The sequence below is a fragment of the Pristis pectinata genome, chromosome 6, assembly GCF_009764475.1.
Source record: "Pristis pectinata isolate sPriPec2 chromosome 6, sPriPec2.1.pri, whole genome shotgun sequence".
In the NCBI taxonomy this organism is placed as follows: Eukaryota; Metazoa; Chordata; class Chondrichthyes; order Rhinopristiformes; family Pristidae; genus Pristis; species Pristis pectinata.
The window spans coordinates 7,322,817-7,347,821 of NC_067410.1; the positions used below are offsets into that span (position 1 = coordinate 7,322,817).

At 36.5% G+C, this 25,005-nt stretch overlaps 1 protein-coding gene across 2 annotated transcripts; it reads right to left on the bottom strand.

Moving 5' to 3' along the window:
• On the bottom strand, positions 1 to 24,511 carry ip6k2b (inositol hexakisphosphate kinase 2b). 2 transcript variants are annotated; one of them, XM_052018679.1, is made up of 6 exons: positions 24,365 to 24,511; positions 6,512 to 6,819; positions 4,097 to 4,319; positions 3,353 to 3,513; positions 1,976 to 2,151; positions 1 to 776 (listed from the first exon to the last, which is right to left on the bottom strand). In XM_052018679.1, the coding sequence occupies exons 2-6, from the start codon at positions 6,711 to 6,713 to the stop codon at positions 285 to 287; spliced, it is 1,254 nt and encodes a 417-aa protein (XP_051874639.1). In that variant the 5' UTR covers positions 6,714 to 6,819; positions 24,365 to 24,511; the 3' UTR covers positions 1 to 284. The 2 variants fall into 2 exon arrangements, with proteins under 2 accessions (XP_051874639.1, XP_051874640.1); XM_052018680.1 differs by having other exon boundaries at positions 24,321 to 24,447.
• Between the last annotated feature and the right edge of the window lie 494 nt (positions 24,512 to 25,005).

The following is a 25,005-nucleotide window of genomic DNA, read 5'->3' on the forward strand; positions in this document are numbered from 1 at the left end:
TTATGTACCACAAAACAAAATTTTATTTATGAAGTTACGCACAGGAACACAGAGGTATTTGACATTGCAAATAATATGGAATGTTCATGAAATATTTAAAATAAATAGATATCTGTAAGTGCTTTCCTTGAGCACCAACCGTAGGAAATGCCCATTCTGTCTGTCTTCTGCTGACGAGCATCCACCACACTGGGTCCACGAATGTCAAGACCAAGAGACTGATCAGTTGATATTCTGACTACAAATAAAACCCATTCACAACAGCAGCATTACCCTTTTCTACTTTATTCGTTGTTGTCATCTCTTATTTCTTTAATAATAGTTATTAAATTTTGAAGTCCAAAGATATAGCCAGTGTCCTGCCCTTCGTGGACCACACTGTCTTCACCAAAATACTTGCAAGTCATGTGAGCAAAGTCAATCATGCGAACATCAACCATGCTGCTGGCAGAGTTCGAGTAAGCATAAGCTCCTGCAGACTCATCAGCTGACTCTTCAGAAAGGTCTTCTGAGTATTCAGAATCCGAATCCAATGTTGACTCCTTGCCATCATAAATGATAAGCAGGGAACTAGAGTAGAAACGATATGATTCCCGCTTTTCTAATACAGATTTGAGTTCAGACAGTTTTTTAAGAACAGGTTCAAAAAGGTCCCTGCGTAAGTACTTTCCATTATTAAAAAATTGGTAAAGTGCATCTTTAAACCCTTGTGTAGAAAGTTTCCTTCCATGATATTTGTTCATAAACATAAGTTGGCCAGAGTCCAGTTGATATACCTAGAGAGAAAATAAGGACAATGCACATTATAATTGCTTTCCAATTGCCAACTTTTAAAAAGGCTGATCTCAATTTGAGGAAAAAAAGAGTTTCAAGCAGCATTATCAACTCCAGAGGAAAAGTTCCATTCTGGGATCAAAATCAGTTTTAAAAATGCAGAACACTATTATCCATGTTTTTGAACAGGAGCACAGCCCATCAATTCAAATACAACAGGATCTCTCTATTCATTTTGGCTACAAAACGTCTTCAGCTAAGTTATCAATTAGGTTTCTTGAAATACAATATAATGGCTAACTAACTCAATTCTACAATTAATAGGACTGAAGTCCCAAGGGAAAAATGTGGCGGATGGTCACCTGGTAAAAATACTTCTGATCTAAAATTACACAACTGCACAATATATTTTAGCTACATTAAGAGAACAGAATACAGAGACCTGACATTGTTCCATATCTTATGACAAACAGACCATGAAGCTGTTTAGGATCAATTTTGACAGCATGTTATTAACATTCTTTCCTTACATGTAATTAAAACTAAACACCTTGCAGAATGAGTGCAATCTATCTTTTAATGGCAGTGTGCAAATTTTTTTTCTTCTTAAATCTCTACTTAGCTAAACAAGCTTTCTAGTTGAATTAATCAAAAGTGCCAGAATTAAAACTGTTCACTTGCAGTTTTTAAGTATGCTGTTCTTGATTAGCTGCTGAGTGCATTCGAGAAACCTAGCAATATTGCACAATTGAATAAATTTCCAAAACATTTAATTCAAATTTACTTTTTCCAATACAAGATCAAGAAATACACAAACCCATTGGCTGTTTGGTCACTCAATTATTTCATTAGATGGTTTTAAATGGGATCAGAAGTCCACAAGGGGATCTCAGACTTCAGCCTTGGTTGATAAATTGAGTGTCATAATTGTGTTCCAGTATTCAATACAAAAGCTTATTGCATTGATCACTCCCAATTATTTGTAGTTGACGATGTATCAAGATCTAGCCCCTCTCAGAGGCCATCAATATGTACAAGGAAATCACATTTAATCAGAAATGATTGAAAACAGACAGCAAGACCTTCTTCCCCTGGTCATCTCCTGCTTTCATCAATGCAACTATCCCTAACACAGTATCTCGTTATTTTCCCACCTATTCCTGTTAATATACAGCTTAGGTACGGCATTCAGTATACGTACCTGCATTCCACAGACTCGGACACCAATGACAGCTGAAGTGCTTTGCTGACATTTACGGATTTGATTAGCTTTCTTTTCCTCAGAAGCATCATCTCCATGCTGGCGAGTTCCCATTTTTAAGTCCAGAACACATGGAACTTCATATCGGGAGGTTAAGTTCTCCAGTAAAATAAATTCTGACAATGGTGTTAAGGCTATACACAGATTTTCAGGAAGGTTAGTTAGTCTGGTTAGGTCTGTGTTGGGTTTCCAACTATAATGCAGAGAAATTGTTATGGTTTAAACATAATTACAAATTAGTCTTTACTTAAAAAGTACATACAAACTGTGTTAAGTTTAAACATACTGACAATCCTGCAATTTCATAAACATACACAAAAAACGTTCAGTGTTTTACCTACTTACTAAGCAATCAAAATCATTTAAGTCATATCTAGAAAATACAATATTCTACTTCCTTATCTTTTTGGTTGGAAGCTCTGCAAACCTCTTCTAACCCTGCCCAAGGATGTACGATTAGTAAATTTGCGGATGGCACAAAAATTGTTGATGTCGATAGCGAGGAATGTTGTCCAAGGCTACATCAGATCAGCTAGAAAGTTGGGCAGAGCACTGGCAGATGGAATTTAATCCTGACAAGTGAGGTGATGTATAGGGGTAGGACATATTCAGTAAATGGTGATGAACAGAGAGGAAGGAGTTTTAAAGGGGATCTGAGGAGCAAGGTTCTTTTTTTTTATTTATAAACAGTGGTTGATATCTGGAATGTACTGCCAGAGGTGATACTGGAATCAGATACAACTACCCAGTTTAAGAGGCATTTAGACACAGGCAAAGCATAGAAGGATATGGTCCTAATCTGGACAAATGGGATTAGTATAGATGGGCAAAAAGATTGGCATGGACACAAAGGGCCTCAGAATCTATTTCTATGCTGTACAAATCTACCTTCCAGACAGTTCTGTCTAAACAATACCTGAAATGGGAAATCAGACCATTTTTATTCAAGAAAATTAATTGTCCAGAATAACTCTCTGGTTTTAGTAATCATGCGCAAGAGGTTCCAGAATGTTGCAAAAAATATCCAATTCACAGACATTTTTTCAGGAAAGGGAGTCTGACATCCGTGTATATGGTAAGGCAATGAAATTAATGTCAACCTCGCAAATGAAAAAGTAAAGTGTGACGTGCTGTGATTAGTGTACATCATGTTGAATCTCCGTTGAATTCCTAAAATATGAGAGGGGGAGAGAGAGGAGAAAAAAAGAGAGGAAAAGAGAAAAAAAGAAGAAAAAGAGCACACAAGCACATACCCGTGCACACAGGAAGGACGCAAGATAGGACTTTACTCTTATGCCACAATAATGAAAAGGATACTGTATTGGTTTCTGTGTTTGGCATTATCCTTCATACGCTTCAACTGTTGCTGGTGACACTTCATGCTCCAAGGGTTATGCTTTACCTTCCCAGACTTCTTCTCTACACTATAAAACAACACTTCAGACTTCTTCGATTCAAATTCCTCATCTAATTTATGGCTACAAGAACAGAACAAGAATTTGGCTGTTAAATTCAATGTCAATGTTACAGAGAATTTAGTTAAACAGGTGACAAAATTAAAAGTGGCAAACAAGAATTTCAATGACCCAGCTCCTTACTTGTTCAAAACATTACTCATTTACTTAAGGAAAACCAAAATCAAATTACAATTGTATTGAAGTAAAGCAGTAGTCAAAAAATTCCACTTTAATAAATGAGTCAGTGGTCTATGAAAAAAATGACTCAGTTTGTTCAACTCAAAAATTACCCTCTAAGGAAAAAACTTTTGGTGAAGAACCCAGTCATGGCATTATCTGGAAACAGTTTCCACCAAAACACTGCATAGGGATAACTACTCAACACAAGATCCAGCAAGGTAGGCTGCATTACTTTAACTCAAAGAATCAAGAAAAAAAAAATCAAATGCATGGGTTTTCTAAAAGTTCCACTCTTTGTAAAATGAGGGATGGAGTCCAATTATTGCTTATACAGGACCAAAGAGATGAAACCCCACAGTTTAAAATAATATATTTTAATTCTTCTATAAAATTAAAAAGGCAATGAATTACTACTGAAACCAACCTTTTCATTTTATCTTCTTTCCTGTGTTGCCTGACCCTTTCTTTGCTGTAATTATCATTTTCTAGTAACACGGGCTTTTTATTACTCCATTTTATTAGCTTATTTTTAGGTTCACATTCGGAGTTATCTACATTTTCCAAATCGGCTTGGTCCCCCGTTAGTGGGTAGGCGATTAAGCACAGATTTCCTTCTTCATCTTCCTCAAAACTTACAGAAACAACACCTACAAGAAGAACAGAAAAGCCAACAACTGTCAGATGGGCAGAAATCAGCAATTAAAATCCTTAGCAACTAATTTAGTCACTTGATTGTACAGAGTAACAGCAACAACAAAACAGCCTGTTTGCTTACCCAAGCCTTCAGTTTTTAATGCAGTAGCGCCGTCTCTCAACCTAACAAATATCAAAAAAAAACTAGACAAAGACATCTTCATAACCTGGAAAAATATAAACTTCCAATTTATAGACACCCACCCCAAACACTGCACATACATCAGCGTATAATAAAAGTAGGAGTCAATAAAACAAGAGAGACAAATAGACTTGAGGAAGTTGTTTATTGGAATTGAAGTTAATTTTTGAGCAATTTATTGAATAAATGTATGCAATAGAGCAACATGGAAAAATACTACTTCATCCAAATCTTGGAGGCCAATGAATCACAGCTTTCCAATTATGAAACAGAGCATAGCAATGCACATCATAAAGCCAAATAGTAGAGGCTGATGCAGAATAGTGAATACAAAGCTTGCTGCAACATTCTGACACAGTGAATACAGAATCCTGTAAAGCTTTGTCAAACTTGGGTGAACTGCATTTACGAGACAGACAAAACAGCACATAATCCCTAAACAAACCCTATAACTCAACATACAATTACAAAATTAAGTCAAGAAAATGTATTACATTGCAATTATGAAAAAGGACACCAATTAGTTTTTTTTCCATTTATTGTTCTGCAATTCATTGTAGATGTAGTGCAATTCCACCACCAAACCCCACAGTCAATGACCTGTGCTTGCTTCTTTGCAAGTTCATTGAAGAGGTCTGTAAGTAAATCTGAGGCCAGTCTTTGATTTGGCTCAATGAGTTAAAGAATTTGGTTCAGCTGTTGGTTGACTGCTGCTTCAATCCTAACATCGTCTCTTTTTTTGAGCATTCCAACAGCAGTCTGAATGGGTCTTTGTCATCCTGCGCGACTGCCAGACAGAGCATTCTGGATGAAGGAACCCGTAGTTCAGAGCCTTTAGTAGCTGGCCATGGAGTAAACATCAAGAATGGACCTAAAAGGGGGTGGCGGAACCCAGGTTGTCCTTCAGACAGGCAGGGTTAACTAAGGGAGGCATGGACAAGGACTAGGGCTTTATCCTGGAAAACAAACATGATGGAATGAAGGGGAGCTGTAAGCCCCACCTCCTGCCAAAGCACAACACAAAACATCCCTAGATTCACATTAAGCAGGTTTTACACATTAAATTAATTATTGCAAAACTTAAGCAGTTGCTAAGAAAATGCCGTTATCTTTTAAAACATTATTCACTGCAAAATTAAAGCCTTAAGTCTTTCTAAAAATATACATCTTCAACTTTCACATCAAAGCATTCCAATGAATGTTATGATTAACATAATTACGGTAAAATACTGTTATCCACGTTCCAGAACTGAACTTAACCTAATCATATTACTTTATTGTGCCAAATACGAACAGAAACTAATCTGTGAACATATTTCCTCTACAATTTGTAGAACATTACTTTCTTTCCTCTTAAATTAAAACTGCATGAGATTGCAACATCCAGATGTTGTCACTTACTGTACTAGGAACTTCCCCAACTACAGCCTACAATGGAACTGGCCGACTCACACACCCTGGTGGAGCTAGTTGTTCCAGTCGGTCCTGTTCTAGATGAAAGGCGGCAGACTGCTGCTTTTCCAGCTTTTACCTCAACTTTAAAAAGCCTGCTAAAGCCTACTGAAATCGTTAGAGAGAGAAAAGCTCCAGCGGTTTCATTTACAATTCAATTTATTTAAAAACCATAACAATTTTGCAAAATTGCCAAGTCTTTACATTTAAAATCTACTTCATAATCAAGATCAAAACCTAAACACTTTAAATATTTAACATTTTCTTCACCTTGGATGAACTTACCTCCATCAGCAGACCCACTAAAGTATAGAAGAATAGAGGCTATTCATTCGTCACGCAACTACACTGCGATCTAGCTGGCAACTGGACCCCACCTGTCAGATCACGGCTTTCATCTGATAAAATTTGAAACAAAAACAAGACACAAATTTTCTTTGTCCCACCCTCCCAAGGTACCCCAACACCGTAACAGATTTGTACAACAGTAAAGGAGAGAAAGCCAAAATAAAAACATGTATGCATTTTCATAGAAGATGTGTTTGTGCATACCTTTATATTGCGGTGTAAACCGACGCATCTCTGGAGGCAGTGTCTCATAAAACTGGTGTTCTCGTTGAATAAGGGGTTTGCAAATGGTCTTGTCATTGAAGCGGAGGACACAAGAATGCCCTCCAACCTGGTGAACAAATGGCTCTAGGAGGACTCCCTTTGCATAGTTCTCCACTTCCATTGCTCCAAGTGCTGGGCTCATCCTTAAAGCACATTAGACAAATCAAATACAGCAGGCCGTGTGAAGTCTGTGGCTACACCAAGCTGAAGTTTCTTTTTCCAGAGGTGGCTAATATACTGCCAGGTTCCTGCAATAACAATAGAATTCCCAGCGATTAGGTTCTTTCAGTTGCAAGCCAAAATAATTTCTCCTTGAAACAAGCCAGGGCAAGCATTCCAGTAAATGATCTTTTAGTGAACTGAAACACAACTGAGCTGAGCTGGGAAGGGCAATGAAATACTGAACTATGAGGTCACACACAGAAAAAAAAACACTGATCCAATTATATTCCTCCTACGTCACAAAGTGTGACCAATTGACTGCCACTTACTTTTGGTGGGAAGGCAGTGGCAGTGAGCCAAATAGGGAACAAGGGAGCGGAGAAAATAGAACACTGCTGCTCTCAGATGGTTTGCATTGACTTCACAGCATTTCCTTATTGTGGCAGGATCAAGGGGAATAAATGCACACAGATCTAAACTCTTCTGATCAAATGCAAGCATCCGATCTTTTTAGTCAAGATCAATAAAAAAGTTTGAAAAGGGTTAATATTAAAAGGTTATTTATTCATTGGATGATTTCTTATGGACAGATTTAAAAGAATAAGTACCAAATACCTAATATTTCAAGAGTAAAAAGACAACTTCTGGAAAAATCTATTTTGTGCGTGCTTCATAATCTCCCAAATGAAAATGGCAAATGAGAACCCAAAGGGACTGCAAAGGTTAGTTCAGACTGAATTGAACTTAGATGAGAATCTGCTGCTAGGATATTCTGCACAGAAAATTCTTCCTGATAAGAATTCGAGAATTTTATTAATCTTCATGTTTCAGATGATAAAAACAGAACAAGTGGAGGGAAAATAAAACCTTGTCAGTCATTTTTAACCTACTTTCTGATCAATTATTGGGAATTATTTTCAGAAATCAAATCCAGTTTGGCTTCATGTTGGAATACATGTTTTTGTAGTGCTGTCTTTGCAGAGCAGATACTATAATGATAAAACATTGGTAGCTTTAATTTTACTAAAAGTAAATTTAATATACCAAAAGATTAGAAATCCAACAAAAATAAGCAGTGCAGAAGTTTCAAGGCATTCAATGGGTCAAGCAAAGTGAAGCTTGTGATTCTGGAGGAAGATTAGAAAAAAAGCACTAATATGATTCCAGCAAGGGTTCTACAATCAAAGTATTCAGTGTGGTTTCAGTACAAATCTGCTCAAGCATTCTCCTAAATGATTTACAGCTGTAATTTTTCTGAAGTTAAGTGCAAAGAACAAAGAATCAACACTCCACTTTGGAAGGACAAAGTACAATAAACTTTTAGAATTCAGATCCAACTAAAGTCCAAGACAAATGATTTCAGAACTGACAATCCAAGCATAAATAGCGCCACCTGCTGAGTTGCAGCTAACCAAAGTCAGTGAATGCAAATTTCACTGAAAAACACTTTTTCTTATGCCTCAAAGAATAACATCCTAGCAGCAAAAATAAAGTGCACAACACATACACTCCTTAATGATGAAACTAACAAAACCAGCTTCATTCATTCAGCCACAATTTCATAGAATCAGAACACAGATTTTAATGACTTCTATATTTCCTCATTAAGTACATTTCCCCACCTTGGCTCTACTGAAAAACAAGCTTTCTGCAAAGATTTGCAAGATGGAGCCATGCAATAAACATTGTTTTCTATTGTTTAAAGGAGTCAGGTTTCAGATCAGGCATTAACATCGTTCTTTGAGGAAGCTTTGTTTCTGAAAGCAGACTCCTTCTGGACCCTAGCCATCCTCTGCCACTATGTTTAACTGGACAGACTAAATGATAAGCCCAGATGAGAGTCTCGACCCAAAATGTCAACTGTCCATTTCTCTCCATAGATGCTGCCTGACCCACTGAGTTCCTCCAGCACCTCGTGTGTTACACTATCTGCAGAAGTGTTCAAAAGCCAAACAGCCTGGCAGTTGTCTTTTCTACGCTAACACTAGGAAGCAAATTACATCACTGTCAACATTCTCCAAAAAACAGGTGTGATTTTTTTTGTACAGATAAGCCCTTTATAGAGATGGGGTATGGTTCTGCACCACAAGTTAAAAGAATGTGAGTATACTGTATAGTTATCATATTGAATAATTAAATATCCAGTTGGCTGAAGGGGGTTAAAAACTGTGTGGATGGATATCAATAACCTAAAGATTCAAGTCTACATGAAGTTATTTATTTATAAAGTCAAGACCTCCAGAAGTCAAATCAAACAGCTTTAAATGAATACCAAATGTTGTTGTAATTCATGGTTTTAGAAAGGAACATAACATTCCATTACATTAACAATTTTACAAATTATGCTACATGAAATGCTATTTAAGTTGAAGCAACTTTGTGGTAAAAATGAATATAGCCAATTTGCTACCACCAAATTGGTCACACAACCAGATCTTTTCATCCTACACCCTCCCCCAATGTATTGGATTACACTATTATAAAAAACACATTTAACCTTCAAATATGATTCCTATTAGTAGAATATTTACCACCACCACAATAATAGCCCTTCAGAAATCTTATGTTCAAGATCAATTTAATAACCAATGAAATTCCAATCACTTGACGAGTTTAATATTTACTAGGTCTGTGACCAGTGGGGTTCTGCAAAGATCAGTGGTGGGTCCTCTATTGTTTGCAATATATATTGATTTGATGAAAATATAGGTGGTCCGATCAGCAAGTCACGACACAAAAATTGGTGGAGTTGCAGATAGCGAGGAAGTTTGTCACAGGATACTGCAGGAAATAGATAACTTTGGGCAGAAAACCAGCAGATACAAGTACGAGGCAAGGTAGTTTAGAAGATAAAATGAGAAAATATACAGTAAATGACAGGATCCTTAGGAGCACTGATGTACAGAGGAATCTTGGGTGCATGAAAGTGGCAACACAAGGGGATAAGGTAGTACAGAAAGCGTACGGCACTCTTGACTTCATCAGTCAGGGCATTGAGTATAGATTGGGAAGTTACATCGCAGCTGTATAAAACAATGGTTAGGCCACATTTGGAGTATTGTGTGCAGTTCTGGTCACCACACTATAGGAAGGATGTGGAGAGGCTGCATAAGAGATTCACCAGGATGTTACCTGGCTTGGGGTGTATTAGCTATAACGATAGGTTGGACAAGCTTGGATTGTTTATCTGCAGCATCAGAGGCTGAAAGGTGACCTGAGAGAAGTACCTTTTCTATATTTTCCGATCCTCAAAAGGTAGTTTTAATTTGGAACTGTTCCAAATATATCTAGTATTCATTTCACAATTATTATTTGAATCTACAATTTAGCATTAAAGAATGGCCTCCTATACCATAACGAAATTTGGAAATGACCCTTTGTGTAAGATAATTGTCTACCAACATTATTGATAGACAATGAGTAAGTGATTGAACTTAACATGTCAAATACAAAACATCACTGCAAACTTTGACAGCCCACCACAACGTTTATCACCTATTCTCCATCTGTCAACTTTATCCATAAAACAACAAGAGGTTCCTTTCATTCGTGCACCAAATTGTTTTTTATTTTTTATATTACTCATGTTATCTAATGAAATAGTTGTGTGCTGTTACCCACTAACTGCCAAACCTCAAACTCAAACAGCCCAGCCAAGGGTTAATTAAATGTGCACACCACTTACTACATGCAGAAGTGGAGTAAGCACTACTGGACTTTCCATAAAAACAACCTAATTTACCTTGTAAATAATCAAAATCTGGAGCGTGCTAAACCAGTTTCCCCACATGTGATAATTAAAAGAAAAGTAGAGAGGAAAACAAATTGAAAAACATAAGCCCAAAATTAACTGTTATAATGGAAAAATATAATCCAGAAATTGAACACCACTGCTTTCTTAGAACTGATTATTAGCACAATGGTTTAATTTAAAGTACTTTATAGGTTAAAGTGATGTACATCATTTGTGCAACAGTTTTTCATTACTTTTCTTCATCAGCTAATCAGGCAACTGGCATCAAAAACATCTCCCAAACAGTAATAACACCTGAAAGAGCAGCTTAATAATGAAATGCAGGGTAGCTAATGTGACTGTGGACATAAAAAGTGTTATAACCACTTTTCGAATACACACAGAATGGGCCACATCTTGCTGGTAGATGTCCACAGTTCCAGGGCAAACTACAGGTATTTACTCTGTAAATGGGAGCAAGTTTGTATTTTAGGAGCAAGTTTGTATTTCAGGAAGTCCTGAATCTATTGACAAACCCAGTGGATCATATTTGACTAACCCAAGTGATAATTTTAGTGAAGCAACAGAAGTCTGATCTTGCTTTCCAATATGAAGTGTTAACTGTTTATCTTTCCTTACGCAGCCAGACATGCTGAGTTTTTCCAGAATTTGTTTGTTTTTTTAAGTTGTAGAAAGTGGAAGTGATGATGGACAATGGTGGTTTCCGCTGATCAATCCCAGGATATGACCCCACCAACCGCCCCCCCCCCCCCCCCACAACTATACACTGTAGGCTAGCAGAATGGGCACACAAATAGTATACTGAACTGAGTGAAATGCGAGGAGAGGCATTTAACAGAAGGAAAGGGATTTTGACTGTGAGGAATTTAAATTATGAGGATAGATTAGACAACCTGAGATGATACAACAGGGAAAATTGAAAAGAAGATTTAAGAGAGGTATAGAAGATCAAGGTATGTTCGTTAGGGGAAAAGGAAGCTGTTCTTATTAGCTGACAGGTCATGGACCAAAAAGCCACAGTTTGAAAGTGACTGATAAAACATCAAGACGCAATGCAAGAGAAAACTACAGGTGGGTTAAGATTTAAAATATACTTCCTGGAACTATGATGAATGCAGATTCAATTGTGCCTTAAGAGGAAATTGGATAATTATTTAAAATCCAAATAATTGCAGAGTACAGGATAACAGTTACGGTTATAGGACTAACTAATTTGCTTTACAAAGCTAACATACACCCAACAGACCATCTTTCTGCACTGCAACGAATTTAAGAAAATGGCTTTGTCCATGTATGGTCTTGAGCAGTTAACGATATTTTAACTTTGCATGGATATTTATGACTCTCAATAAATTTAATTGCAAAATAAGGCAGGTTGGGCAACCTACAGTTTTGATAAATTATTCAATACAGTATTTGTTCTTAGAAAAGAATTCAGCTCCATTAGAGAATGATTCCAATATGCTAAATCCCCCTTTCAGATGCTGTCACACTGTTTTTGCCATAGAGTTCATTTCTAAGTCACAACTACAAATGTCCCCAAATACAAGCTTGGATGAAATTGCAAGCTTTCTAAATATATGAGACAGTTGAACTATGAAAATAAAATGCTTCATTTTGGGGAATTAGCAATAGAACTAAACATCATTATATAATTAACATCCTAATCAATTGCTCAGAAACATTTAACTTGTGGCAAATATATCAGTATATGCATTCCCTCAACCTATTAAAGGAACAAGAAAAATACAAGTATATTTTGATATTTAATCTAAAATAACCAGATATCTTGAGGCTCATTTTGTACTTTAAATTTACAGTGACACGGACGAAATACACATTACAGGTAGCTATAAATACCTCTGGAAAAACCAGTTAAGTTTCACATTCACATTTTGATTACACTGCCTGAACTGAAGTTGCCACATCAGCACACACTAAAACTACAAAAACACCCATCCCCAGAAGTGTGGCAGCTGCAAAGGAAACTGTCAAAACAATTGAAATTGAAATCAATTTGATTTTATTATTAGAAGCACCAAAACAAACCAGGTCAAAATAGAATGCAAGTGAATTTTACTACAAAAGAAAAATCACATATGAAAACCAAGCTAAAAGCTTAGTTGTGAACCTAGTCAGCAAGTGCTTACACAAAAAAAATTATTTTCTCTATTTCCCTTCAATCTTCTGAAACAGACATTGTGATATGGCACATTCTCCAACACATCATCCAAATGGTCGTATGAAAACCTTTTCAATTGGCATAGACCATTAAATCTTATGGCTTTACGTTACGTCATGTCACGAGTGTCAAGGGAGCCTGAAATTTTAGTTGTTCACTGATGCTATAAACCTGACATCAAAATTCACTGTTCAGCAGATCTCTCTTACCATACAAGTCTAGACTTTCAAAGGTTCCCTGTGAAGATTTATTATCCAAAACAAACTGCAGTTTGTAATATGAATAATAGCTGCAGCAGTAGCCTCAGACTGCAGAATCTCTCAGCTTGAAAACCAAACTCAAAGAATACATTATTTAAAGATGCAAGTGTTTTACTTAAATCAACTTCTCTCTTTAGATCATTCAGACATCCAGATTTATCTGGAAATATCAAATTTATCTATAACCTTGTGTTTCTCTACATCCACTAAAAATAATTTATTTTAGCACAAGGAAATCCTATCTTAAATACAATTTTAGTGTTTAACTATTCCAGGTAATGTTTAATATTAGGAAACCCAGAGATCAATTTGGATGGTTGAATTTGAATTACTAAAAATTTGAGCTTTGAGAGAAAATCTTACACTTAAGTCTTTAACAGATGTACAGTTGAGAGCATTCTGACTGGTTGCATCACCGCCTAGTATGGAGGCTCCAATGTGCAGGATTGAAAGAGGCTGCAGAAGGCTGTAAACTCAGCCAGCTCCATCACAGGCACCACCCTCCCCACCATCAAGAACATCTTCAAGAGGTGGTGCCTCAAAAAAGCGGCACCCATCATTAAGGACCCTCACCATCTGGGACATGCCCACTTCACGTTACTACCATTGGGGAGGTGGTACAGGAGCCTGAAGACCCATTCTCAACATTTCAGGAACAGCTTCTTCCCCTCCGCCATCAGATTTATGAACGGTCCATGAACCCTACCTCATTATTCCTCTTTTGCACTATTTAGTTTTGTAACTTATAGTATTTATGTCTTTACGTCTTGCACTGTACTGCTGCCACAAAACAACAAATTTCATGACATATGTCAATGATAATAAACCTGATTCTGATTCCGCTATTACTTATGCAGAGAAATAAAGATGCAGTTTTCTGCCACAACTTTAAATGACAGTGTGCACAAAATAACTGCCAATAGAACAGGCAATACTAATATTGTACAACTTAACTCAATGGCCAAGAGAACATACATTACAAATTAACAATAAGATAATCTCCCCAACTAGCTACGTAGCAAGTGAAAGCACAATTGTAATGTTAATTCTACCCAAGATAGCATAGTCATCAATAATTTATTTTAAAGAAATAAACATAAACAATTAAATATACCAGGAGATTTACATTTTTTTGCTGAATTGTACAAACAAACACAGCTGGTTTAAAAAAAACTTATTCTCTCATCCAAAATCAAAAAACTGCAACTGCTGGAGATCTGAGATAAAAGGAAAAAATGCTGCAAACACTCAGCAGGTTGAGCAGCATGTGTGGAGAGAATTGATGATTCAAGTCAATGACTTTTATCAGAACTAAGTAAGGTTAGAAAAATCAAACAGATATTACAGTGCAAGGAAAGAGCATGGGTGAAAACATAGGGAATGTATGGGTAACCAAGTGACACCAAAAGTGTTAGTGAAAGAATGTTAATCACATCCAATCTTCCAGAAGAAAGGTCAAGGAGAAGAGGAATAAGGATGAGAAGGAGACAAAAAGAAGTCAATGCTGCAATGGTGAGATACAAAATGCCACAGTTGCCTATATGACTATTCCTTGATTTATGAAGAGGATGTGTTACTAGAAATGCTTTGTTAAGCAGTTTCGTAAATCGGAAAGACTGCATGAATTTCATCATGCGCATTTCAGCATAATGTATTCCTAGGCAAAGAGCAGCATGCTATCCATTAGAGTGGAATTTAACTTCAGAAGTTGAAGACTCATACTCCAAAGTGTCAACAGTGAGAAATCGTAGAGCGAACTTTGTAAATCGAGGAATTACTGCAGTTATCCGGTGCTAGGCTACACTTCCTTGAGACAGAGTACTACATTTCTACCAAGAGCTTGGAAGTAAAATGAATTCTCTGTATTTAAGCAAAATGTAGACATCCTACAATCAATAGCTCAGCAGTACAGAAGTAACAATACTTTTATTGAAAGGCAGTACTCAACTTAGACAAATCTAATTCGCTAGCAGGCATGAGGTATTTATAGCTAATTGTAAAATTACAAAGTTAAAAGCTATAAGTGGATATAGTGGTTAAATATAAAATTAAGGATAGTGAGCCAGGAGAAAAATTAAGAAAACAGTATCATCCCAGCCTCTGCAATACAGTCATTGATTGGAGAAGTGAACATTAACAGAAGAAAAAGATTTATTAGGTAGTTGAACAAAGGGACAGAGAAGGAACAAACCCAGACCAATCAACTTTGTTCATGGAGCACAAATGTAAAAAAATTTCCACAGTGCAATTTCTATTCAACACAGATCCATGAAATTAAATTGATTTCATAATGTGTATTTTAAACTTGGTACTAACACAAGATCAAATTGTATATCTTGGAAAGTTTAATTCCAAATTTAACAAACATCTGCTCAATTTAAATACCTAGCTTAAGGTGTGAAAAGGTACATGGGGGAAGGGGGGTGAAGTATCTCCATTAAGAACTGAAAACTGACACTGCATTGCGTAGACAAGGTCAGATAGGTAAAATGAGACTTTATTCATTCCAACAAATGCTCTCAAAAGGATTGCAATAATCTTGCAACTTATGTTAGTCAGACATTGAGATCTTGTCTAAGAACAATCATCAAATTCCAGGAATTTTAGTTGGATAAGTAGCATTATAAGACATTACCTAGTTTAATTTTACTGTACCTTGAAATCAATTATGATAATCTGCTTTCCTGTTGTTTAGCAATCCTGATGGCTTGGCATCTGGCTCACCTGTTTCTATTTCCCATGCTCCCTTTACACTCAATGGGTTCACTGGAAAGATTATTATACTTGTATCTAAAAAAGTGATTTAAAGTGTATAGGGGTACTAATGGGAGAAATATCCAATAGTCCAGAAAATCTGCCAGTCTGGCATCAAATTCCTGAGGGTGCCAGATTATCAGAGCTGTTCTGAATTTTGATGTAAAACTCAAAACAAAAATAACTTCCACTATCATTTTGCTTAAAATCACTTTAACCAATTATACCTGTTTAAACTTTGAAAACAGCATTGCAAAATCTAATATTCAGGGGTTAAGAAATATTCCAGCTAAACTAAATATTTTGATCTGGATATGTAACATACACAACCAACATTGCATTAAAAACCACTGATTGCAGGCTTCTATCTAAATTATGCATAACCACTACAAGTGTACAGTCTACAAAGATAGAACCACAACAGGATAATTCCATCTTAATGATATTCCTCTCGACACTACGAACTTGTAATTTAGCAACAAAAGATCAACAGTTGGTATGACAAACTGAAGATTTTATAATATGTAGTACCTAAGTTACTTGATAGCAACAAAGGAAAGCCATTTTAATACTTGGGACCAAATAAGCACATCATCAACAGCTCTGCTGTTCAGTATACAGCTGAAGGCAGACATCCTATTGCTAAAGTTTCCACCAAATGTCAAATTACATGCTCTAAAATAGTATTTTAAAAGACTCTTGGTGAAGAATAAAATGGCAAATATTACTTTCAAGTTAATTTCTTCCACAGCTACAAAAGCAGTTGAGCAGATCATTGAAAAAGATGTACAAGTATGTGCATAACGTGATGATTTCTCGGACTCACTCACACCAAGAGCATTTCCCAGTTTTCAAGTGAAAATTGTAGATAGATATCTTTATTAGTCACATGTACATCGAAACACACAGTGAAATACATCTTTTTGCGTAGTGTTCTGGGGGCAGCCCGCAAGTGTTGCCATGCTTCTGGCGCACTTGGGTTGTTTTAAGAACATCAGTTGACTTTTACTAATGGAATTACAGCAGAAGCTGGGAACATCTCACTTATTCCTCCAAGAGCTGAAAATATTTCCCATTTCAAATGCTTAACTTTTACAAAATGAACTACCTTCATCTACTTCGGATATGCACCAGTCAAAACAACATCCTCTTTGTTGCTAACCCTTTTACAGAATAAAAAAAGCAGAAGATGTCAAAATTCAATCTACGGGAGTTGTATGGAATTTACCAAAACATCCATATTTGACAATTTCAGGGAATGGAAATTCCAGTAGTCAAGTAAGGTGCATACTTTAAATGTCAAAATAATGTACATTATATAGTGCAAAACTTTCTCTACACTTAACTAGTTTCTGACACAGAATTAGAATCAAACAACTCTAAACCATCTCAAATAACATAAATGGAGATACAAAGAACTGTTAATAAATTCAATGCAATTCTCCAAATACATTAACATATAAAGCACTTTGATTATACACTCCATTAACCAGATAATATAGCTAACATCTACAAACTGTACATTGAAGTACCTCTTTAAAAAAAAGTTGAGAAATATCTTAAATGCAGTATGCATCAATACAGTCCATTCTAAATGCAAGACTCTGAATACACTGCAATCTCATTCAAATTCCTTTCACCCATGCCATAATGACACTTGTGCTTAAAAGAAAAACAGTAACATTTGGGTAGGTTCCAATGCCACCCACCCAACCCCCCACTTCATATCTACATTGGGTCCAAATCCAGTATGAAATTTTGCTCCAAGACAACAGAGGTTTAGTTATTAAACAAAAAGAAAAAAATCTAGATTTCTTTCAGCTGTAGAAGCATTACAGTAAACAGGTACAAGGGACAGGGACTTGATGATAAATACAGCTCCATTAGGTAATCAAGATTCTGAACTAGTCTACCTCTAATATATGGGAGGAGTCCAGATTAAGTCAAAACACTGCATTCCTATATAATTGCTTTTTTAAATGAGCAATTATAACTTGTACACACAAGTGTGAATACAAAATAGCTACTGCATTTACCAAATGAAAAAAAATTCAAGCTTAACACATTGCTTTGAATACAAAATATGTAGAGGATGCAAATCAACAATGTATCAAATTCAGCATATCATTGCTGATCCACATCCACTTCTGATTTCAATAGATCAACAGAACTTCTAATTGTTAAACGGCATTAGAAATGGCCTAGATAGACCGAATTTAATTTTAGATGTATTCATTCAAATCCAGACTTCATTCGTGTATGGCTTCATGTATAGCACCCAATATCTAGTCACTGCGAAGCTTTGTGTAAGGGTATTTACTTACAGGAACTCAGATGAGTATTTGAATACCCATTCTTCACAATTAAAGGCTGAAGGTTATTTATAGTGCTGAAGAATGCTCTCTTTAAGTCAAAAAGGTTCACGAAAACAATGTTTTCTTGTCTTACGCATATTGTGCATCACCAATTATCCAATTCATCCCAGTCACAAACTGAAATGTACTTAAGGAAACATGCTAGACTGTATTTTTCTATCATCAACAGTTGCATACACTTAAAATGTGATAAAAACCAAGTCATTTTCATTTTTTCCACTTTCTAACCACAGTTATAACACAAAGCGTTTTGTTAGAACTCAATTGATATATTTATGATAGAACCTGTAATAATAGTTGTCAAGATCTGATTCAAGTAGTTTGACTAAGAAACAATAGCTCAAGTTATTAGATGATCAGATGAATACATACAAATTTCCTAACCATATAATTAAGATGGCAATAGATCAAGAGTTATAATTCAGTTCTTAACTAATACAAAATACTTTAAGCAAACATTAGTTTTGATGATAGCTGTTCAGTCTTATGGTTATACACTTATAACCAGTTGTGCAATTCTGAAATCTTTGCTATTGCTCTATACTTTTATTGAAACACTGCAACAGGATTTACAACTTTTAGATATTTAATGTTAATTACTGTAAGCAACTAAATGCATAATAAGCAAGACTTGTTACATCATGCAATTCAAATGTTACCTTTGCAATATTACAACCATTTTATTCAAAGATGAATAGTAAGGTGCAACTAGACACAAGGACAGACATTTTTCCACAAATACATCTTTTGATATTTTATATAGGTCCTTTAACATTGTTATGTTAAAATTGATGTACAATCTTTATGGCCTTCTGTCTGCAAAATACCTAAAGGTCCAATTTTCCATCTGTAATAACTTATACCAGAAGTTCCCAGAAGAACCTTCAGGGAAGAAAAAAAAATCACAATGAAAATAAAGTGCCTAATCTGTTTTGTTTTTAAGCAGTTTTACTAGTACATTACAAAACACAACATCTCCTATGTAGCACATTCATCACTTCTATGAATTTCTATAGTTCTAAAATAATACTGATACAGAACAAAAGACCTAACAAGGTCAAGATGACTTTCAAACTTTCAGAGTTACCCAAGGCATGTGCAAAAATGTTCAACTCTGCCCATATTCCAAAGGTACACTTTAAACTTTTTTTAGATCAAATGAAATGCAGAAGCACAAACACATGTATACCATTAGTTCAGCAGAAGAACATTCAGTACTAAGTATGAAATTTGTGTCATTATTGAAGTTTCAGTTTACTTTTTTGGGAAATTTAGAGCTGCTTCTTCCTGTTGAATACATTTTGCAATAGCGCCATTTAAAATGTATATAGATATTTTATTTCTAAAACTAACTCCTTCAAAGCCAGTTATGGTTGGCCAACATATTGATCCAGTTTCAATAAAAAGTTTTGGTTCCAAATTTCAGAAACAGGCCATGAAAAGTTTGAATTACGAACCACAGTGCAAGCTACAAATTTCTTCATAAACAACTTAAGTCACTGGAATAAACAGAACTGGCAGCAGAATCTACTGCACATACACATTCAAATCTCATTTTTCCAGAAGGCTGTGAAAGAACTGAAACTGAATAATAATCATAACACAATCACATGATGACATATCAGTGAGAAACACATTTTGTATCTACGAGTTCCTTAATTTTTGGTAGGTAATCACATCAAATTTCATTTTATTTTTGTAAGTGCAACTTCAAGCAATCAAAGTCATTCACCATGACTAACACTATTCATTTTAAACCTAAGTGTTAAAAATTAGGGTTTCAGGTTGTGGAATTTTCTCAACTCCAGATTCTTAATTCAAAGAAATTTAATTCAGTATCTTTTCCATATGTACATTTTTAAGTATGATCCCGAGATCAGAGGTAGACATTGTGGAGAAGAATCTTTGGATAAACCTAAAAGCAACCAATAAGTTTTATGTAAATCAGCTTACAGGATGAAAGGTGCTACTTATTAATAAAAAAATTATATTGATATGGGTGGACTTAATTTCAAAATCTTTCCACAATCTTCAAATGCTGATCCAATACAAGTACAAAGGTAAGAGAGACTATGTTAATGCTAAAAAATGAAAACAGACAAATGGAAAATTCAAAACAACACCAGATGAACTAACTGTTCACTTCTACAGTGACACCAATTGCAATTCAAAATAGATTGACTAAGATAAACACTGCTTCCTCCAGATTCTATTTCAGCATTGGACTCACAAATCTATTTTATGAAAAATTGTCCTTAACATTTTAATGCACTGCAGCTTTGAGGCACATAGCCAGAAAATATTATGCCTTACATTTATCTGACTAGCATATTTAATCTTAGATTAAAAAAAAAGACTCTTCACAGACATAATGGAACAAAAATGGATACCAAGCCAAAGGAAACAATTTTAGGAAGAGTGAGAAAAATCCTGACAAAATGCTGGCCTTTGAAGGAGGTTGTATGGTAGAATTTCATGGAAAATGGCATCATCAGAAAATGCATCAATGAGGGATTAAGATGTATTCAAGTGAAAAAGGCAGAGGTCTAATTATATTGGATAGAGCAAGGCAGAGGGTACAATAAAGAAAGTAGTTATAGGGTGAAATGCAAAAATGAAAGCATTTAAGATCAGATTGCTAAAAGGGACAGGATACAGGTAGAAATGCTTCACATGATATATTTTATAGAATAGGAAGTCAGCTAAAAATTAACTTGGATGAAACAATGAAAAAAAGAATGGTAAAACGATGGAATTAGTGGCAAGGATACAGAATTTCTAGCAGGAACCAAAGATGATGTCATCAGTCTTTGATATTCTAGTTGAATGAAACTACCAATATCACAAAAGGCATGGTAAGGGAACACTTTGGAGAGGGTTGGAGAGAATTTGTGAAGTGGTTACTGAGTAGATATCAGAAACTAATTGAGAATACCCATAGGCAATGTTGTTAAGAACATTATTCAGATAAGGAACAGGTAAATCATTAAAGGCAGAGCAGGATAAGATAACAGAGCCAATGTTGGAGATGCATGGCTATAGTGAGATGGGCAAGTTAGTGTTGCAAGTTTGAAAACTGGTGAGATACAAATTTTACTGTGAACAGAAGATTGGAAAATAAACAAGTTAGAAACATTTACTACCTACAATCTACCCAATAACTTGCACAATTACATCATTTTTCAGGCACAGTGAAGGATAGTGACTCAATTCTTTTTAAACAAGTTTGGAGGAAACATTTCAGCAAATATAAATGTCAGGCAAATAATGCATACCAAGTTAAAGAATAACGATTAACTATTTAACTTGATGGCAAAAAATACAATAAACTTCTATATGCTGAAGAGTCATCTGGAACCAATGATAGCAAGCTCATCTTTGAATCCGATGGGTAGAGCATATGTAATATTCAGCATTGCCCTGAGGAAATGTAGTCAATTAACATATCAAAGACATCAAATTTGAAGTTTCCTGCAACATTCTGCAAGTGCAAGATCTTCGAAAACAAACCAAATTTTTTTTAAAAACCATTTTAATGTACGAATTAGGTAAAGTGGTAGGTCTTTCAGCCCCTCAAGGCTGCTCTGTCATTCAATATGACCACGGCTGATCATACTGCCATGCAATACTGTCTTCGACCTTCTCCACTGCCACAATGAGGCCAAATACAAATTTGAAGGACAATACCTCATACTTCCCCTGGGTATCCTACAGCCCAAAGGCACGAACATTGAATTTTCCAATTTCAGGTAACTCACTCACTGTACTCCTTTTCCACTCACACCAGTCCAGGGTTTTTCTCCCTTTGTTCTCCTTTCAATCCCTCCCCAACCCTGCTACCCAGACTCATCACCCTCCCCCACCTGGTTCCATCTGCCTGTCACCTACATATCTACTTCGGTTTCTTCTCCCTCAGCTCACTTTTCCCATCCTCTCCCCCACCAGGTTCCATCTGCCCATCATCCCTCCCTTACTTGTCTTCACCTATCACCCACCTACCTTCCTTTGTCTCTAACTCCCCACTGCCTGGCCCCCGACTCCATCTGCCTTTTTTTTCTTTTTAGATTCCACGCATCATCTACCAGACTGTCTCAACATCCCTCCCCCCCACCTACCCCCAAATCAGCCCCTCATCTGGTTCCACCCATCACCTTCCAGCCTCTATCTCACCCCTCTCTCTGACTTCTAGATATGCCAACCCTGAGTTACAACCAGTTGGATTATGGAAATTCACCCTTACAGAATTCACAAATTGCTGCCCAAAATTCTGAGATATGGAATAAAATTCACTTTCATGGAATCTACACGAGAAAAAGCCTGCATATTGGCTATCTTTCAACCCGAAATGTCATCCATCTCTTTTGCCTCAGATGCTGCTAGACCCACTAAGTTCTTCCAGCAGTTTATCTTTTGCTCCAGATTTCAGCATCTGCAACTTGTCTCTAGATTGTAATTATGTTCAGCCAACCAAATATTTAATGTATTGTTTAGCTTAAGTTGTAACTGAGGTTCTTCATAAATTGAAAGGAAAACTACATTACATCTAAGTTTCTAATTTCCTCAGCAGCAAAAGAATGCTAAGATACTGTTTTACAGTTTCACTTTCTGCAAGTGATACGCTTAATCCAGATATCCCACATCAACTTGAAAGTTAGGGTTGAGAGAAGCACCTTAATGCAGGAACAGAGTTACTTCTTGATTCTTACTTAAAAGCTAACATTGATAGAAAACAAAACATGAATGTCACATGCAACAACAACAGTGGCTTGGCAAATGTGGAAGCTAGTCAGTACATGGAAATGTCCCATAAACAGATTTGAGTGACCAGGAATGGTACTTGTCATCGAATAGTGATATGGGACCTTTAGCAGAGCTTCGACTAAATTTGTTGACATGAAGCATCAGTCTCACGTTCAAGAAAATAGTAAGGCTAAGAACCAATTTCCAGACTAAGAACCAAATCAGAGTCACTCTGCAATTTATCAACATGGATGAACTTGCCATCAATAACAGGATGCAAATCTGATGAACTAAGGCGATATAACTAATAACTATTATAACTAACAGGGAAACAATTACTTCAAGTCAGGTCTGGTGACAACTCATATTCCAGAAACAAACCAGGAGACGATGCCATCCTGGAATTTTATTGACAATTTCACAACAGCTGACAGGTTACCATCACTATGCTAAGCTGTAACTTTCATTCGATAATTTTGCAATAGCACCAGCAATGGGCACATTAATTTTTTTTTACAAATCATCTGTACCTCTTCAATACTAGAGGGAGCAGGACTGAAGCCAACTAACCAAAGAAGCATCATGCAGAAACCAGGTAAGCTCCAGTATCCTTCACTGATCCTGATAAAACAGATATTTCTTAAAGGACCAGCACAAAATTTAGATGCCGACTGTGGACCCAAGGCACAGGCACATGCAGAGCAGACAGTGCTGAGCAAACTCACTCAGCAATCAAGTCCAATACTGGGTTTGTAACAGGGATCAGTGATTGTAATAAAGCTTCCACCAAAAGCAAGACGCCTGCAAGAAAGTTGCATTATTGATTAATCAGACCAACAATGACAGGAATTCTAAAATAGAGAAACATTCTCTGAATTGGTTGAGGTTACTGCATTTCTGATTACAACAGATCCTAATTTAATCATAGGTTCAGCAAACAACCTTTACCCTAATAATATTTTTAATCCTGCATTTGTATCACAGGATGAAATGCAGAAGCTAACTTTGCATTAAAATGTACATTTGCTGTCAGTTCATCATTCTGCAGGAGGGTCTTCTATGGGCAACTGACAAAAGCTATACCTTCCTAATAGGCAACCAACACACAATGAAATTTCCAAGTTCAAACAAGGAAAACAAAAAAAAAATCCAGCCAAATCTAAATAACTCGATAAAGGGTCTAAATCCAGCTAATCATTCATACCTGATATTATTTTATACATCTAAGATAAACAGGGAAGGAGGAAAAGAGGGGATTTTAATGATTAAAAAAACACACAATGAGGGAAATAAACACCAATGAAAGGGGGCATGAGAGTGAAAAATGCTGCAGATAATGAAGATACACAAGGTAAACAGTCGCAGGTCAATTAAATTTAACCCTAGAGTGGGAGGAACACACCGAGGTTTGATCCGGAGATGGAGGCGCTCTCAGCCTGTCACTAAGCAACCGAAGGAATGAGGAAGGAAATCATCCCAAACCACCCGTCATTTAGGGGATTTATTTAACCCGGGTGCCTACCGCTGTGTAATTCCCCGGGTGTTTTTGCAGGTCAGTCTCCTTACCGAGATTAGGATAGCTCGTTTTATGCCTCTCTCCCCCTTCACACACCGCACCTTCTTTGTTCTCTGACGGTATAAAATGGCCGCCAACCCTTCCCTCCCGTTGACAACAGCACTGCGGCCTCGTTCCAGCGCCGCGGGGCTCAGGAGGGCGGGGCCAGCCGCTAGCCCCGCCCTCCACCCCGTCCGCTCCCATTGGCCGCTGCTCGCGCGTGCGGCCGGCCGACCCGCTCGGCTCCTCCAAGCATGCCCTAGCAACAGCAAACCGATTGGTCAAATCCGAAAATAAATATGAGTTCCCATTGGTTAGTCCTAGAGGGCGTTGACGTCATTGTTGTTAACGTTATTTTTTTGAAGGTTGTCTCCCTGCCCCCTCCAACCCGTTATTTATAGTATTCATCACCCACATCCAACATCTCCTCTTCAGATATACATGATTACTCATCTATAATGCTCAGCAGTTATGTTCCTTCCCTCAGTCTGTTTCTGGTTTCTTGCATCAGCTGAATTTTGATTTTTTTTTGTTTGTATATGTAGTGTTTTGATGCAAAATTTAAACAAATCCACCTTTTCCTTTTCAGAAGCACATCATTTTCCCCATTAACTCCTCAATGTTGGTTAGGTGGCAAGTTCTCTGCGAAGAA